The following is a 16,769-nucleotide window of genomic DNA, read 5'->3' as shown; positions in this document are numbered from 1 at the left end:
GAGAAAAAAACCAGACACAAGATTTGGAATCAGAGGGCCTTGGTTCATATACTGGCTCAACTCTTTACTACCTGTGTAAACTTGGACAAGCTACTTCTCTCTGAACCCCATTATTTTCCTCTGAAAAGTGTGTGTGTTGGGCGGTGGCGGTGGGGGTGGGGGTGGACTAGATGATCGATGAGGTCCCTTCCAGCCCTTAATCTATGATCCTAGGACCCGTCCTTCAGAGGTGCCATTTGGATCCTAGAGAGCTAAAGCAGAGGAAACAACACGGTGGGAGAGGACCTGGGTACAACCCTCTCCTGTGGGAGCCTATGGGTGTGTATCCATAGGACAGAATGGGAGGTTGGAAATAGCTGGAGCTTGTGGAGACTATCTGGAATCTTGAGATCTCCCAAGCCAGGGAGGGGGACAGAGCATCAGCCTAGGATCCTGGTTCTAACCCTGACTCACTACTAACTTGCTGTGAACTGGGACAATTCATCTTCCCTTTTCTAAAGCCTCAGTTCTCCTATCTATAAAAATGGGGGTGCTAATCCTCACCCTGTCACCCTCACCTAACTGTTGGGAGGCTCAAAGGAGATGCATTTGTAAACCGTGAAGGATGGCGCAGGTATAAGAGGGGGCCCTCCCCCCCAGGGTGACCATCCCAGGCTGACCTGATCCTTTGTTCTTTCCCCAGTTTTCACCACCTTCCCTTTTTTGCCTTTGTACACTCCAGCTCCGTTACAGAAGGATGAGCAATCCTTCCAGGACTGTTGGGAAATCCGCCTCTCCGGGGTCAACATCAGTGGTGTCTACACTATCCACGTGGCCAACTGGACGGAGCCCAAGAAGGTTGGGGGGCAGGGGGAACCTCCTTGGCTTTCTACCCAGGGCCATCAAGCAAGGATATCATTCATCAAACTCCAAGAGCCCTAATCCAACCCCTACATTTTATAGACTAAGAAACTGAGGTCCCAATCACACAGTTAGATGGTGGTGAAGCTGAGACTAGAACTCAGATTTCCTGACTCCTGAACAAAGGCTCTGCTTCTAACATCACACTGCCTTACAGTCCCCCTGCTCTCACTGTTCTGAATACCTACAGATCTTGGAGCCTACAGCTCCCAGAGATAGCCAGGAAATCCCTTCTCTGCTAGGTCCTTGGGGATCTCCTTGGCAGGAGCTACCACAGAGGAGCAGGAATATTAATGGGAAAATTGGGGCAGTTGGAATACACATTGTTACATTAAGGAGAGAAGTGTGGGTGGGAGTTGGGGCAGCAATGGGGAGCCTCTTTCTAACTTCTTGTCTTGAATCCTGACCCCAGCAGTTCCAAGGATAGAGAGGGCTTGTAGGAGGGCTTGACCAGGTCTGCCTGCGGGGACTGAATTTCCTGTGGTGAGAGAGGACACATAGAAGAGACAGTCATCCCTTTATCCTTTCTTTCATTCACCTATTCATTCAAATGTGACCCCAGAAAGTTTCTTTCCCACCAGGTATACTGTGACATGGAGACCAGTGGTGGGGGGTGGACCCTCATTCAGCGCCGAGTGAATGGCAGTGTAAACTTCCAAAGAAACTGGAAAGATTACAAACAGGTAATGTCTACCTAGACCCCCAGGCTTGTTGGCTTCAAGGAGCAGGGAGCTCCCTGAGGGCTAGGAAGCAGTCTGTCTGTCTGTCTGTCATCTGTCTATCGTCTGTCTCTCTGTGTCTGTCTGCCTGTCTGTCAGTCTGTCTGTGTCTGTCTGTTATCTGTCATCTATCTGCCTGTCTGTCTGTCTTTCGGTCTGCTTCCCTCTCTCTCCAGACCATGGCTTCTCTTTTCTGTATTAGCATCACTCTTCAACAACTTCAGGGACCTCATAGGGTTTCCTTCCAAAGGGACCAGAGGGCAGCCTTGGTACATTGCCTAGCCTTCCAGAGACTACTGCCCATCAGGTCCCTAATGAGTAAGAACAAAAAGGCCCTTTCTGTGTATGGATTAGTGGAAAGAGAGAGGAAGTGTAACATAAAACACTGGTATCAAACTCAAATAGAAAAGGGACCACTAAACCATAGATAAAGATTTTTCCTATCACACATTGACTTAGAAAACCACATATTGACATTATCTATGGCCTATTGCATTTTTCATTTATTTCATTAAATTATTTCCCAATTACATTTTCATCTGGTACAGGCCACAGGATGGCAATGTGCATTGGTGAAGGGAGTTTCCTCCCAGGGAGTTCTATACACCAATGAAAACCCAGGCCCAGACCAAAAAATAAAGGGGGATGGGAGAGAGTAGAAATAGAAATTATCTTGAAATCAGGAGTCCTGGGCTCTTATCCTGGCTCCAACATGCATTAACTATGTGACCCTGAGCAAGTCACTTTCTTTCTCTGAATCTGTCTCCTCCTTTGAATAAATGAACACGCATTTATGGAGCAACTCCTGTAGGCAAGTTCTACATTAGGCACTCAGATACAAAAACAAAAATGAAATAATGCCTGACCTTGAGCTTAGATTCTATTGGGAGAGACAACATATATGTATATAAGTATGGACAAAATGAATGCATAGTAATTTTGTTGGGGGGTGGGGAGCTAGGTGGTGCAGTGGATAGAGTTCTGGGTCTAAAGTCAAGAAGAATTCATCTTCCTGAGTTCAAATCTGACATTAGACACTTACCAGCTATATGACCCTGGGCAAGTCACTGAACCCTGTTTCCCTCAGTTTTCTCATCTGTAAAATGAGCTGGAGAAGGAAATGGCAAACAACTCCATTATCTTTGCCAAGAAAACCCCCAGTGGGGTCATGAAGAGCCAGACACAACTGAAACAACTGAATAACCACAATTTTGTCAGGAAAGGCACTCCAAATCAAGCTGAAGGGATCAGGAAAAGCTTCATGGAGAAGGGAACACTTGAGCAGGGATTAGGGATTCTCCAAGGTGGAGGAGAGGAGGGAGGGCATTATGGGGGCATGACCCCTGAGCAAAGGCATGGAGATGACAGATGAAATGCTTTGTGTGAAGAACATGTAGGACAGCTTGGCTGGACTGAAGAATGTAGGAGTGGGAGACTGGAAAGGGAGATTGGAGCCAAGTTGGGAAGGGCTCTAAATGCCAAACATGGGAGTTTGAATTTGATCCTAGAGCTAATAGGGAGCTATTGTGATTTTCAGAGCAGGGGAATGACGTAGTCAGATGTGGACTTTAGGGACGCCATGCTGGCAGCATGTAGAGAATAGACCAGAGAGGGGACAACTTAAGTCAAGGAGACCAGTTCAGTGGTTATTGCAGTTGTCCAAGTGAGAGGTGATGGGGCCTGAATGAGGGTGGAGCCATGTGAGCAGAGAGATGCTGGATGAGAGAAATGCCCACAAAACATTCCAGTCCCCGAGCTCTGGGGAGAGACTAAGTGCTGCAAATATAATCTGGAAGTCATCTGCAGAGAGATGATAATTAAACCCGTGAGAATTGAGGAGGTTACCAAGACAGAGTGTAAAGACAGGAGAAGAGGGAAGGAAGGCAAGAAATAAGCATTTAGTAAGTGCCAACTATGTGCTAAGCAGTTTGCGAATTTCTCATTTGATCCTCACTACAACCCTGGGAGTTAGGTACTATTAATTTTCCCATTTTACAGATGAGGAAACTGAGGCAGACAGAGGTTAAATGACTTGCCTAGGGTCAGATAGCTAATAAGTGTCTGAGGGTGGATTTGAATTCAGGTCTTCCTGATTCCAGGCCTAGGGTTCTAGCTACTATGTCACCCAACTGCCTATTTGATCCCGCTCAATGATGTCAAATGCTGCAGAGGTCAAGAAAGATAAAAATCAACCAAAAAAACACCAAAACCATTGCATCTGGCCATTCAAAGATAGATTTGGAAAGAACAGTTTCAGATGAGTCATGAGGTCAGAAGACAGATTGCAATAATTGAGAAGTGAGTGAAAAGAGAGAAAATGCAGATGGTGTAGATAGCTTTTTTCCAGGAGTTTGGCTGTGAAAGAGAACAGAGATGTAGTGATAGATTGAGGGAGTATGTAGGATCACTGAGGGGTTTTGAAGGAAGATAAAGAGACAGGCAAACACACAGAAAGAGACAGAGAGAGATAGAGACAGAGACATAGAAAGAGACACAGAGAGAGACAGAGAGAGACAAAGAGAAATGGAAGGAGTGAACTGGCATTTATTAAGCATTATTCAGCAAACAAGATAATACCTGGCCTTGGGGAGCTTATATTCTAATGGGAGAATACATTTTAAAAACAAATAACTAGAAAGCTATGGACCCAGGCAATGATATGGGCGCCTGGCTCCCCTATCAGAATTTGAGGAGGGAGAGGGGGCAGAAGGAGAGAGAGCCAGAAATTGAGTCCTACTATCCAGGTGGGTGAAAATAGTCAGAAAACAAGGCTAAAATGAAGCTGGGAGACCACAAGAAGTGGTATGAATGGAAGAGCCCTGAGAGATTCTCTAAAATGGGCCTGGGGCCTCTCCTAAGCCTGCTGCAAAGAATGCATTTTGTCAACCTTAAAGAACTAAAGCAGGCTTCCTAATGTGGGATCTGTGAATTTGCTTTAAAATTGTTTTCAATGACTATATTTCACCATAACTGATTTCCTTTGTCATGCTATGTATTTTATTTTTAGCATTTAAAAGCATGGTTCTGTAAAGGGGTCCACAGGCTTTACTAGTCTGCCAGAGGGGTCTATGACACCCAAAAACGTTAAGAATCTCTAAGCTGGAGGAATGTGAGTTAATATTATTATTATTATTATTATCCCCCAGTGAGAGAGGAGGCTGATGGGGGGAGCCAGAGGCTGATGCTGACCGGCCCTCAGAGGGTCACTACATGGTGTGAGAGCCTTTCCTGAGAGCAGGCCCAGTGAGAGGGGGAAGCAAGCAGAAGCATGGTGGAGGGTGGAGGGTGGGAGTGGTCCTGAAAGAGAAGTCAAAGGAGACAACAAGAATGGGGAAAATAGCCGAGAAGGACGTGGCCGAATGCTGATTGGACAGATTTGCCTTGTGCTGGCTCAGACTCCAACTGCACCTCTCTGGCTCTGTGCCCCAGCCCTGCCCTGTCCAGAGCTCACCTCACCCCATCCGTTCCCCTTTGCCTTCTTCCCCTCACAGGGCTTCGGCGATGCTGCTGGGGAGTACTGGCTGGGCAATGAGGCGCTGCACCAGCTCACCAGCCAGGCATCCTATGCCCTGAGGGTGGAGCTGCTGGACTGGGAAGGGAACCAGGCTTACGCCCAGTATGAGCGAATCCAGCTGGGGAGTGAGCAACAGTTCTACAGGTGGGAAGCCAAGGGGGAATTAGGGCTTGGGAAGGGGTTGCTGATCTCTCTGGGAGTTCCCTACAGTCCCAGGTCACTAGGCTCTAGATGGTTGGGCTGGCCAGGTCAGAGATGATGGATAGGGGGTCAGGCCTTGGGTGGAACCAACCACGGCCATATGTCCCCCATTCAGATTCACATCACTAGGAACCCAAGAGAGTGGGGACCTGTCCTCCTGAGGCAGCAGTTCAAAGGCTCTCTGCCCAGTGGGGTCATGCAGAGGAGAAGGCGTGTTAGCACCCAGCTCCCTCCTGTCCACAAGAGAGGGGGCAGGAAAGGGATGACTAACAACAACAGAGCTTAAAAAGACATGGGAACTCATTAAGTCCAGCCTCCTCATTTGACAGAGAAAACTGAGGTCCAGAGAAGGGATGTAACAAAGTGGTCCAGGGTCACACTCTGAGTTTAGTTGCAGAGTCAGGATTAGCACCCAGGTCTCTAGAACCTTTCAGCCAAGCAGGGATGCTGGTTCTAAGTTTTGGCAAATAGAAGCCTAACAAAATCAAGCAGAAAGGCTGGATTTGAAGGGGAAGGAAAACTATCCCCAAAACACATCTTTTCTTGATCAATTCAGCAAACTTTTACTATTTATTAAGCACTTATCTTGCAGATTTGACCAAGGAAAACAGAAGTCAAGAGATCTGCTCAGGGTCACATAGCTAGTAAGTGTAGGAGGTAGGATTTGAACCAAGGTCTTTTTGACTCTAGGTCCATCATTCTATCCACTCTACCATGTTGTCGCTCTACACCTTAGGCCCTTACAGCCGTCAGGAGAAAAGTTTTTTAAGCCTCACATGACTAGGAATGGGAATTATTGTTATAGTTTATCACTTAGCAAGCATTTATTAAATACCTACTATGTATCAGGCATAGTACTGGGTGCTGAGGATACAAAGACAAAATCCAAATAGTCCCTGCCTCCAAAGAACATCCTTGACCATCTCCCACTACCCACTCTCCTCCATTACTTGTCCCCAGCTGAAAATCATATCTTGTTCTCAGATTTTCCTAGAGAATTTGTCTGGATCTAATAATGAGGGTGCCAACATGTACCTATATAGATAAATACAAAATACACACAAGGTAACTTGGGGTGGGGGGGTGTTGCTGGGAAGGAAGGTACCAACAACCAGGAGAAATAGGAAAAGCCCTCTGAAGAAGGTGACATGAGCTGAATCTTGAAGGAAACCAGGAATTTCAAGACACAAACTAGGCCTTGTAGGCCTGGGGGATGGTACAAAGATATGGAGATGGGAAATGAAGAGGAACATGTAAAGAACAGCAAGAAGGCCAATATGACTAGACTGTAGAGATGGGGGGCAGGAATAGTGTGTCATGAGGCTGCAAAGGTAGGATAGGGTCAGGAGGTAAATCATTTTCAATCCTAACCAGAGGAATTTATATTTGATCCCAGGTAATAGGGAGCTACAGTTTGTTGAGTAGCATGGTCAGTCTTGTGATTTAAGGAAATTGCTTTGTCAACTTTGTGGAGGATGGGTTGGAGGAAGGAGAGACTCGAGTCTGGAAAACCAATTAAAAGATTATTGCAAATGACCCAGGCAAGAGGTGATGACGGCCTTGTGGGTGGAGAGAAGAGGAAAAATGGGAGAGATGTTGTGGAAGTAAAAATAAGATTTGGAAAATTATTGTTTACATGGGGTAGGTAAGTGAGAATGAGGATGACACCAAACCTGGGTGACTGGAAAGATGGTGGTTCCCTTGACAGTAATAAGAAAATTCAAAAGAGGAATGGGTGGGGTTGGGGGGAGAAGATAATGAATTTGGTTTTGGAGGCGTTGAGTTTGACTGTCCCATCCAGTTTGGACATCCAGTTTGACATTTTCAGTGGGTTCAATATAAAGAGCTGGGCTCAGGGGCATTCTAAAACCAGTTCATCCCTGCTTATGAGAGCTGGTTGTTAAATTTTCAGTGTGAGCATTTATACACTATAAATCAAGGCTTGATTTATTGTTTTGTTGATTGTCTGGGCTTTGAAAAGTGATGGAAAAAATGTTAATATTGCAGATTAAACTTAAGTGTGTCCTGGGTACATTCAGAATTGGTTTCTAAACATTTATTAACACACCCCTGGTTGGGCTGGATATATAAATTGGGGAGCTATCTGCATAGAGATGATAATTAGTTCTTATTATAATGATAGGGTGGGTACCACTTGTGCACAAATAAAACAAAAGGTAGAATGCAATAGGGACAGAGGAAAAATCCAGACAAATGCTCTAGAAAAATCTGAGAACAAGCTAGAATTTTCAGTGGGGGCATGGAATGGGGTGGGGGTGGGGGGTAGTAGAAGATGGTCAGGGAATGCTTCATGGAGGAAATAGCTCCCAAAGGGCAGAGATGAGAAAGGAGGACCTCCACAGCAGGGGAGACAGCCTGTGAGAGAAGAGGCAGGGAAGAATGAGGTGTCAGGACACCCGGTACTTCAGGCCGACTGTAACCTAGGACATGAACGAGAGGAGGGCTGTTTGTTGATCATTCTTTTAAGCTCTTACTCTTTGCCAGGCACTATGTGAAATAAGGTTAGGACAGTAGGCTTAAACCAGATTGTGGAGGGCCTTCAATGACAGACAGAGGAATTTTGGTTTTATCCTATAGACAATAGAGAACTACAAAGTTTTGTGAGCAGGGGAGTGATACGATGGGGAGTGTCATGGTTAGACTTGTTTGCCTGTACAAGGTGCAAGGCCCAACAAAGCTTACGCTCCTGGTTCACCGTATAGTGGAGGAGGGAGGGGTTCTCCTTTTGTTTGGGAGACCCGGGAGCAACCTTGGGGTTGGGGAGGGGTGGGATGTGGAGAGAGAGAGAGGGAACAGCCTCAAAAACCTGAGCCTCCCTACCCTGCCAGGGGTGTGACCACCTGGCTGTGAACAAGTCATATCCCTTCCTTGTGCTTCTTCTTCCACTGTGATAATAGCCCAGCGCAGACACCAAAGTCCAGCCTCTGAGAGCTCAGAGGGTGGAAGGAGTGGGCTGAGATGGTCTGGGAGGGCTTCCCAGGGGAGCAGACACTTGAGTGGGGCTAGAAAAACAGATGGATTACAGAGAAGTAGAAAGAAACAAGGAGGGCCCTTCAGGCCAGGAGAACCATGTGAACCAAAGAAGAAGCCCACCCTATTCCCAGAATGTTGCAGCCTGGCGGCAGTGGGGGAGTCTGCATGGGAAAGTACAAATGACTGGTCCAAGGCACTACATTCCTAGGGACTATATCTTATCATCATAAGGCAAAGACTCTGACTGTGCAGTACGACTGACTTTATCTGTTTCTCAATAAGCATTAAGTGCTTACCATGTTTCAGGCCTGTCCTAAGAGCTGGGGATACACAAAGAGGCAAAAAGGTGGTCCCTGCCCTTAAGGAGCTCACTGATGGGGGAGACACTATGTAAATGATGACGTACATACTAGGTATCTCCAGGGTCAATGGAAAGTGCTTTCAGAAGAAAAGGCACCTGGGAAAGAGGAGTGGGAATGGGAGGGAAGCAGCCTGCCAAGCTCTACTGCAGAAGATGGGATTTGGTCTGGTGTGTCCAGATACGCTCACACATTGTAGGAAGCTGTCCAGTGAGTGGCTAAAGGTACAGAGAAGTCAGCTAGAGACAGTGAAGTCTTTGTGTTTGTTAGGCTTCCTATAATGGAAGGGGAATCAGGACAGATGGTTTGGGGGCATATGGTAGAAGTCATTGAACATCAGTTCACACTTAGTCCTACAGGCAATGGGGAACTATAGGTGGTTTGTAGCTGGGATTTAATTTCTCCCCTTGTACTCCCTTGTCACTCTAGATACCTCCCACTCCCCAGGCAAGAGGGAAGGCCAGAGGCTCTTAAGAGGGGCCAAGGACTCTTACGCCAGACTGCCTAGGCCTCAGTGGACCAGGGGGATGTTACAGTTTGACTGTTTCCCAACAAGGTAGAAGATGTGAGAAGCCTGGCTCCCTGAGAGTGCTTCTCTACCTCCTCCCACAGCTGAGAAAGGCCAGCTAGTTCTGGACTGGGGCAGATACATACACGTGTACTGAGTCAACCTGCTTAGGGGCAGTGCAAGAAACACACACCTGTTCACTATTACAGCCACACATATAGACAAACACTGAAGCCAGAGGGACACATACAAACATAGATGAAGGCAGTTATGCCTGCACATACATAGAGATACACAGAGAGACACAAATATGCAAAGTCCCATTGACACATGCAAACAGACACAGCCAAACACAGGCAGTCATAGACAAAACCCTCACACCTCTACTCCCACAAACCCACAAAAATACTCACAGGCACACACTTGTAAACACAAATATACATACCATAACATGCACAAATCCACATACATAAACACAGATACAAATATACATGCAGAAAAATATAAACACACACACTCCCAAATATAAACACACAGAGAGGCAAACATGAATGAAAAAAGAGGTGACTCATAGTATGTCATATATAGGTAGATACATATGTGTGTAGTATATATAGACATATACATACACGTACATAATACATGTGTGTATATACACACATGGCATATTCACAGAAAAGACTGATTGTCTAAAATCCAAACCTATTGTGAGCAAGCCTCCTGGAACGTCATTCGGTTTGTCTAAAAACTGAGAAGTGAAAGGGGCACCTCCTCCCGGGGCTGCTATGTGATGGGGGCTGTGGAATAGAGGAAGAACCCTAGACTTAGAATCAGGAGAGACCTGCTTCTGAGACCTACTAGCTTTGTGACCATGGGCAAATCACCTAATTCTTCTGAGCCTCAGTGTCCTCATCTGTAAAATGGGGATTAAGATACCTGTAGTGACTTGCAGTACCTTAGATGGTTGTGGGAAGGATCAAATAAGATGATGTACATACAGGATGTCTCAAAAGTTTTAGTGTGGTTTTAAGTGATTAAAGATTTAAACTACACTAAGACTTTTGGGACACCTTTTTTCTAAAAGACTAGGTAAATGCCAGTTGGGATGTGGAAGTAGGGATGGAGAGAGAGAATAAGATCCTAAGACTTGGATCCTTTCCTGAGAGAGCTCATCATACCAGCTGAAGAGATCATTAGCAATTTTGGGCAGATTCTTTCCCCTCAGGTCCCAGTGAGGATTGAAGACAGAGAGTGCTGGAAGGAGGCAGAGCTTGCTGGGAGCTGGTATGGTCAAGGAAGGCTTGCTAGAGAAGACCATCTGGGCCTTGAAGAGTTACAGAATGTGGACAGGCTGATCGGGACGGGGCTTTCTGGAAGGCGGGGAGACAAAGGACAAAGTACACATAGTGAAGCAAGAAGTTCCAAGGTTTCAATAGCTATGTGCTACCAGACACCCGCCCTCCAGAGTGCAAGTCTCATAGTAACCCAGGGTCTCCCTGGAAATGCCCTCCTCCAGCAGCAGCCATCCAGCCCATCTCCTTAGAGACAGGCTCTTTGTGCCTCTCAAGACTGTCCCTTAATAAACTCGACCGCATCTGAATGGATGAGAACTTACTGGAGGGCCTCCCCACCCTTCCCCCTCCTAGGAATAACAATGCTTCCACAGGCTGAGTCCATTCTCATTCCTTATTCTTTCTGTTCCTCTTTCCTTCCATTCCCCTCTCTCCCCTTCCCTTCTGACCTGTCCCTTATGGGGACGCTGGGATCTCCAGGTTGACGCTGAAGGAGTACAGTGGCACAGCTGGTCACCAGAGTGGCTTGGTCCTCCAGGGCACCAACTTTAGCACCCGAGATTCTGACAATGACAACTGTCTTTGCAAGTGTGCCCAGATGCTGTCTGGAGGTGAGGACCAGGGCAGAGAGGGGAGAGATGGAGAGGGAGGGAAAGGGGAAAAATGAAATGGGGGAACCAAACCTAATGCTCCTCTTCTCCTAAACCTCTGTCCAACATCACCAATCATTCAACAAACATTTATGCACCTACCTACTCCTTAAAGAGCTGGCTGTTCAGCAAAGAATGTACTTAGCTAACCACAGCTCACATCTCTAAGCATTTTGCGTTTACATCTTGTGCTCAACCCAAATACTCAACAGCTTGCCATAGGGTAAGGTGAAGGTAAAAGCACAAACATAAATTTCTATACACATAATATTTCATAACTTCTCCGAATGACTGGCACTATAAACAGGTGGCTGGGCCTTGGTACAACATGTCCACATGGACAAGTCTGCAAAGAGCCTCCAGTTCTCCCCAGAGCAAAGCCATCACCATTCTAGGGCTTGGGAAGGTGCTACCCCATTGGCAACAGACTGGCTCCAAATAGAAGTCCCCTTCCTCTTGAGCTCCTTACAAAGTGGCAAAGGAAACACTGTCTTTCATGTACTCTTACAGTACAGATCACATTCCTTCAGTTTCCACATCTCTAAAATGAGAGAGTTAGACTTGATTATACCTAAGGTCTCTTCTAGCTTTACCATTCTATGCTCCGTGTGTGCTAAGGTCCTTCTTGACTTTTATTTTTAAGGTTCCTTCCAGCTCCAAAAGTCTGTGTTCCATCATTCTATGTCCTGAGGCCCCTTCCAGGTTGAACACTTTATGATTCTAAAATGTGGTTATGTTTGCACTGACTGCCTCATTTAGGGAATAAAAGTGCATACTTACGTCATATTCTGTTTCTCTTTCTTGTGCTGAATTCAGTGGAAAGGAAGGAGACAAGGAAACTAGGCCCAGGTTTCCACTCTCCTCTGTCACTCTCTTTGAGCTGTCAAAAACCATAGGTCACATTTCTATAGCACTTTACAGTTAAAAGCTCTCTTCCTCACAACAGCCTAGAGATAACCGATGCAAATATTATTTCCCCATTTTATCAATAGACAAACTGAAGTTCAACAGAGAAAAGTGATTTGCTGGGGGTCACGCCAATTTAAATAGTAGAACCAGAATTTGACCCTAGGTATGCTGACCCTCAATCTAGGGCACTTGCTAATGGCTTAGCCAAACAATTGATGACAACCAATTAAAACCAGACACTAGCTCTCTGGCAGCTCAGCTAACCAGTAATATTGGTATAAGAGAGAGGGCCTGGTCTGCTTTCTCTACATTTGTAGGTATCTCATAACTATCTGTAGGACCCAGGGTAGTGGGGAGTGGGGAGAAAATATTACAAAACTGCCCATTATACCCTGGGAGCCATCTTAGCCAGATCAGAACAGTGTTCTCTCTTTCCAGGATGGTGGTTTGATGCTTGTGGACTCTCCAACCTCAATGGCATCTATTACCCAGCCAGGCACAATGTCCGAAAACTCAATGGTATCCGGTGGCACTACTTCCAGGGCCCCAGCTACTCACTTCGGGCCACGCGCATGATGGTGAGGCCCACAAACTTCTAGAGCTATGACAGCCCAGGCGTGGAAGGCCATCGGTGGCGATCAGGGGGAGAGACACTCCCCCACCCTGAGGAGAACTACCTAAAGCTCAACACACCAGGAGGGTGACTGTCTGAGATGCTTGAAGGTCTGTCTGGAGGAGGAGGAGCGGGACCTCAACAGACTGGTGGATTCCACAAATTCATTTGTACTCCCCAAAACAAGACCAGCTTTGGGTAGCACCAAGATGCTGGCAGTCAGGGTTGGAGTAGCCTCACCAAGATGGCCAGACTGTCTCCTAGAGGCCACATTGGCATTGGCTCAGATTCTTGTGGTTCTCTCACCCTGGAAAGGTCTCACAGAGCAGTTTCTTCTGGGTTCCTTGGACACAAGCCCCACTTTGGGGAAGGGAGGCTTCCTTTCTCCTTATGTTGATCTCCACTTAATTCTACTTCTGTTTTGACCTCTCTCTCCCACCATCTCCCATCCTCTCCTGGCCTTAACCATCCTCTCCGAATCCAGCCCATTATCCTTTCCATCCTCATGAGATCTGGGCAGCCCCTCCTTGTCCTCAGTGCTGCCATCCAAGGGCCTCATTACATGGCCAGATGAACTGGCTCCATCTCTCTTCCCTGCCACCACCACCCACACACATTTTAATTAGATCCAGAGAATCATCTTCATTCAAAAAGACCAAACTTTCAAGTCCTTGGTTTCTGCTGGGCTCCCTGGCTAGAAATACCAGCAGTGTAGATTGCTCTGCTGAGTGTGAGGAAAACCAAGGGCAGGAGAAGGGATGCACTTTGGCTTTCTAACTATGAGGTGATTGGAAACCTCTACTTAGCATAGGCTTTTCAAGTGCTTCTCTCCATCTCAGAAGCAGACCTCACTGAGGAAGACCTTGGGTTGGCCTTAATGATGTGACTCCTTCTCAGAAACACTTATCAAGCCTATTTGGCCTTAAGGGAATCTGTATCCCCAGGAGTAGACGGGAGAGCCTGATATGGCCAGGAGGGTCAGGGTAGAGGGAGACTGGTGACCCTAGAGAGATGAACCTGGATGTAAACAGTCAAACCTGGAGAAAGAACCACGCAGAGAACCTGATAGGGGACGTAGGAGTGGCATGGGAAATTGTAACAGCTCGATCCCTGGCCTTGAGGATTCTTGCCATGTTCTGCCAATGGGCCCGGTGGTAAAGACAAGAGGACCACCTAGATACCCAGCCCATTTTTTCAAAGGATTAAAACCAGAGTCTGCTTCAGGACCCAATTACTCTGTTGGGCAACCACTAGTCATCTCAGGCCAGGCCAGCTTTCTCTTGGATCAGGCATCTACCCACCTTCTGGGCAACAAAAATGTGCAAGAGACACAATTGGTCCAGAGTACCACCCTCCGCCATGCAGTTGTCCTCTGTCTATGGCGATTCCCCTCTTCATTTTCCCAATACCTTGTGTTCTCCCCGCATCCCTCCTAAACCTATTTCCTGGAAAGGAGGTGGGATGTCACTAATCTCTCTCTGAAACTACCCAGCCCTGTGTTCCCTCTCCTAAGGGAACTTGTGTCCTTAATGTGGCCACTATTGGGGGAAGGGGATGGCAAAGGGAAGGGAGGTAGGAATGAAGGGCTTTATTCCCAGTAGAGGGATATCCCAGCTTTAGCAAACAGATAGGGAAGGTCCAAAGGTGTAGGAAGCCTCCTATTCTGTGTCTAGGTAAGGCCAGCTCTGTGGTCCTGGCCTTCAAGTACTCACAATCTAGTTGGAGATAGCAACTCCATGAGCAAGCAGGGAAAAAAGAAGACACATATATCATAGGGCTCTGGAAAGGGCAGTGGTTCAAAGGATAATCCACAAAAAGGAAAGGATCTGAGGTCTCTTCGAGTTCCAAATACATGATCCTGTGATTTGGGTAATAGAATGTGAGACTCATGTTTTGTTAGAGCTAGTAAGCTACAGACAGGACAGTAGGTATTCTAAGAAGGAGAGATCAGTTGGGTTTGGAATAATCAGGGAAGGTTTCCAAGAGAGAGGACACAGAATAGATTGGAAGAGACTAGAATTGTGTGCAGAAGGACGAGTGGGATTTGAGTGGATAGAGAGAGGCAGGGGAGGGCAAAAAAAAAAAACCAGAAGTTGTCAAAGCTCTTTTGTCCTTGATTCAGAGAATGGCTTAACGCATTGGATGCCAGAGTCAGGATCCCAAAAGAAAACTGAGCCAAATCTCAGTTGCTCACAGCATGTGAGGCAGTATTTTGGGATCAAGGCCTGGGTGTGAATCTCAGCTTTACTCCTTACCAGCTGCTAGACCTTGGACAAAGGATAACCTCCCTGGGTCTAAGTTTCCTTATTGGTAAAGTAAAAAGGGTTGAACTAGATGAACTATCTCAGATCCCTTCCAGCTGGAAATATATAATCATAAAATTTAATGGGGATAAATGTAAAATCCTATACTTGGGTTCAAAAAATAAACTTCACAAGTACAAGATGGGAAAGGTATGGTAAAATAACTTCCATTCTGAAAAAGATCTGAGAGTGCTAGTGGATTAAAAGCAAGGGTGTGCTGGTAAATGTTTAACAATTGACTTTTCCAAAAAATGTTTGGCACTCACACTTTTAAGTTTAGTCTGCATTATTAACATTTTTCCAGCACTTTTTAAAATCTAGACAACAAAACAATAAATCTAGCCCTGATTTGTAGCATTTGCTGATTTCCAAGGTATATAGGCTCACACTAGAAATTTAACAGTTGGGCTCTTGGGAGCTGGTATGAGTTGGCTCTGGCACATCCCTGAAAAAAATACCAGTCAACAGTCTGATATGGTAGCCAAAGATCTAACATGATCTTAACCTCCATTAAGAGAAAAATAGTGTCTGAACCAGAGAGGAGTTAGATAATCCCACTACTATATTTTACCCTGATCCGAACCCATCTGAAACATCACACTAATTCTAGGTGTTACATTCTAGGAGAGACATTGATTGGTTGGAGAGCCTACAAGGGAGGGCCTGAAGGTGAAGGGCATTGGCATTGTACCATAGAAGGAATGAATGAAGAAACTGAAGATGTTTTACCCTGGAGAAGAGAATACTTAGGAGAGATGAGGAACAGATTAGATTTATTCTGCTAGGCCCTAGAGGCTAGAACTAGGATCAATGGATAGGAGTTGCAGAGAAGCTTGACATAAGGAAGAACTTTCAAACAATTCCAGCTTCCCAATGGGCTGCTTTGGTAAGTCATGGGCTTCCCCCCATCAGAGGTCTTCAGACAAAGGTTATCCAACTAACCACCTGCTAGATATTTTGTGGTGGAGATTCTCATTCAAGTATGGCTCGGGCTAGACGGCTGCTGAGGTCCCCTCTAGGCTTACTGTTCTTGGGATTCCACCACGCGTTCTTTCTGAGGTCCTTTAGCTCTGATTGGCTATATTCTATGGTCTTTCCCAGCTCAGACATTCTAGGAGTCAGATGACTGTCCTAGGCCTGAGAAAGTGATGGGTGGAGTAAAGGGAGGGGGGACAGGGTAGAGCTTCTTACCTTAAAAAACAAAAAACAAAAACAAAACAAAACAGAACCAAAAAAACCAGGGTTGGTCTCCATGGTGGCTAGTATTTGTGGGTCAGCTAGCTTTCAATCCCAGAGCAGAATAGTGATCTAGGCCTGCCTGGGGGTGGGGGAGTGGAGTGCAGTGGAGCAAAGAAGGAAAGCCCATAGTGTTCAAGGCAGAACCTCCTATTTGGGAGAGGGTTTTTTGGTGTCCATGGTGATAAATATTTGTGGGTTGGGTCCAGTACTTTCAATTTCCGGGGGAAAGAGTTCTGTTGTTGGGGCTGGGGAATTCAATAGAACTAGAACGGCCTTCCCCACCCTTCCCCTCAAAGGGCCTAAACCGTGGCTGCTGCTTGTGTAGTGGAAGGAGCCTCGGAATAGGAGGACCAAGATATGGGATCAAGCTGTAGCTCTGCCACTAACTGGTTGTAAGACCTAGACCAAGTCCCTTCCACTTCTGGACCCCTGTTGCCTTCTCTATTGAATGAGAAGGTTGGATTTCAGGCCTCTGGTGTGTTCCTAAGAGCTGCCTAGTGAGTAGAGGGTTGGCTCAAAGCCAGGAAGAAGTGAATTCAAATCTCTGTCTCACTGGAAGCAAAGTTAC

At 46.3% G+C, this 16,769-nt stretch overlaps 1 protein-coding gene across 1 annotated transcript in view; it reads left to right on the top strand.

The window, feature by feature from the left end:
- The window catches only part of LOC114046899 (angiopoietin-4-like), a 69,853-nt gene extending 54,848 nt beyond the window's left edge, over nt 1-15,005 (top strand). The window contains exons 5-9 of the mRNA XM_027867515.1: nt 722-837; nt 1,482-1,583; nt 5,111-5,277; nt 10,968-11,098; nt 12,485-15,005. Coding sequence (XP_027723316.1) covers nt 722-837; nt 1,482-1,583; nt 5,111-5,277; nt 10,968-11,098; nt 12,485-12,645 — 677 coding nt within the window. The 3' untranslated portion in view covers nt 12,646-15,005. The remainder of the gene's footprint in view (nt 1-721; nt 838-1,481; nt 1,584-5,110; nt 5,278-10,967; nt 11,099-12,484) is intronic.
- The last annotated feature ends 1,764 nt before the right edge of the window (nt 15,006-16,769 follow it).

This window comes from Vombatus ursinus, unplaced genomic scaffold, assembly GCF_900497805.2.
Source record: "Vombatus ursinus unplaced genomic scaffold, bare-nosed wombat genome assembly UNPS02014786.1, whole genome shotgun sequence".
NCBI classification, from domain to species: domain Eukaryota; kingdom Metazoa; phylum Chordata; class Mammalia; order Diprotodontia; family Vombatidae; genus Vombatus; species Vombatus ursinus.
This window is presented reverse-complemented; position numbering and strand designations above follow the sequence as displayed.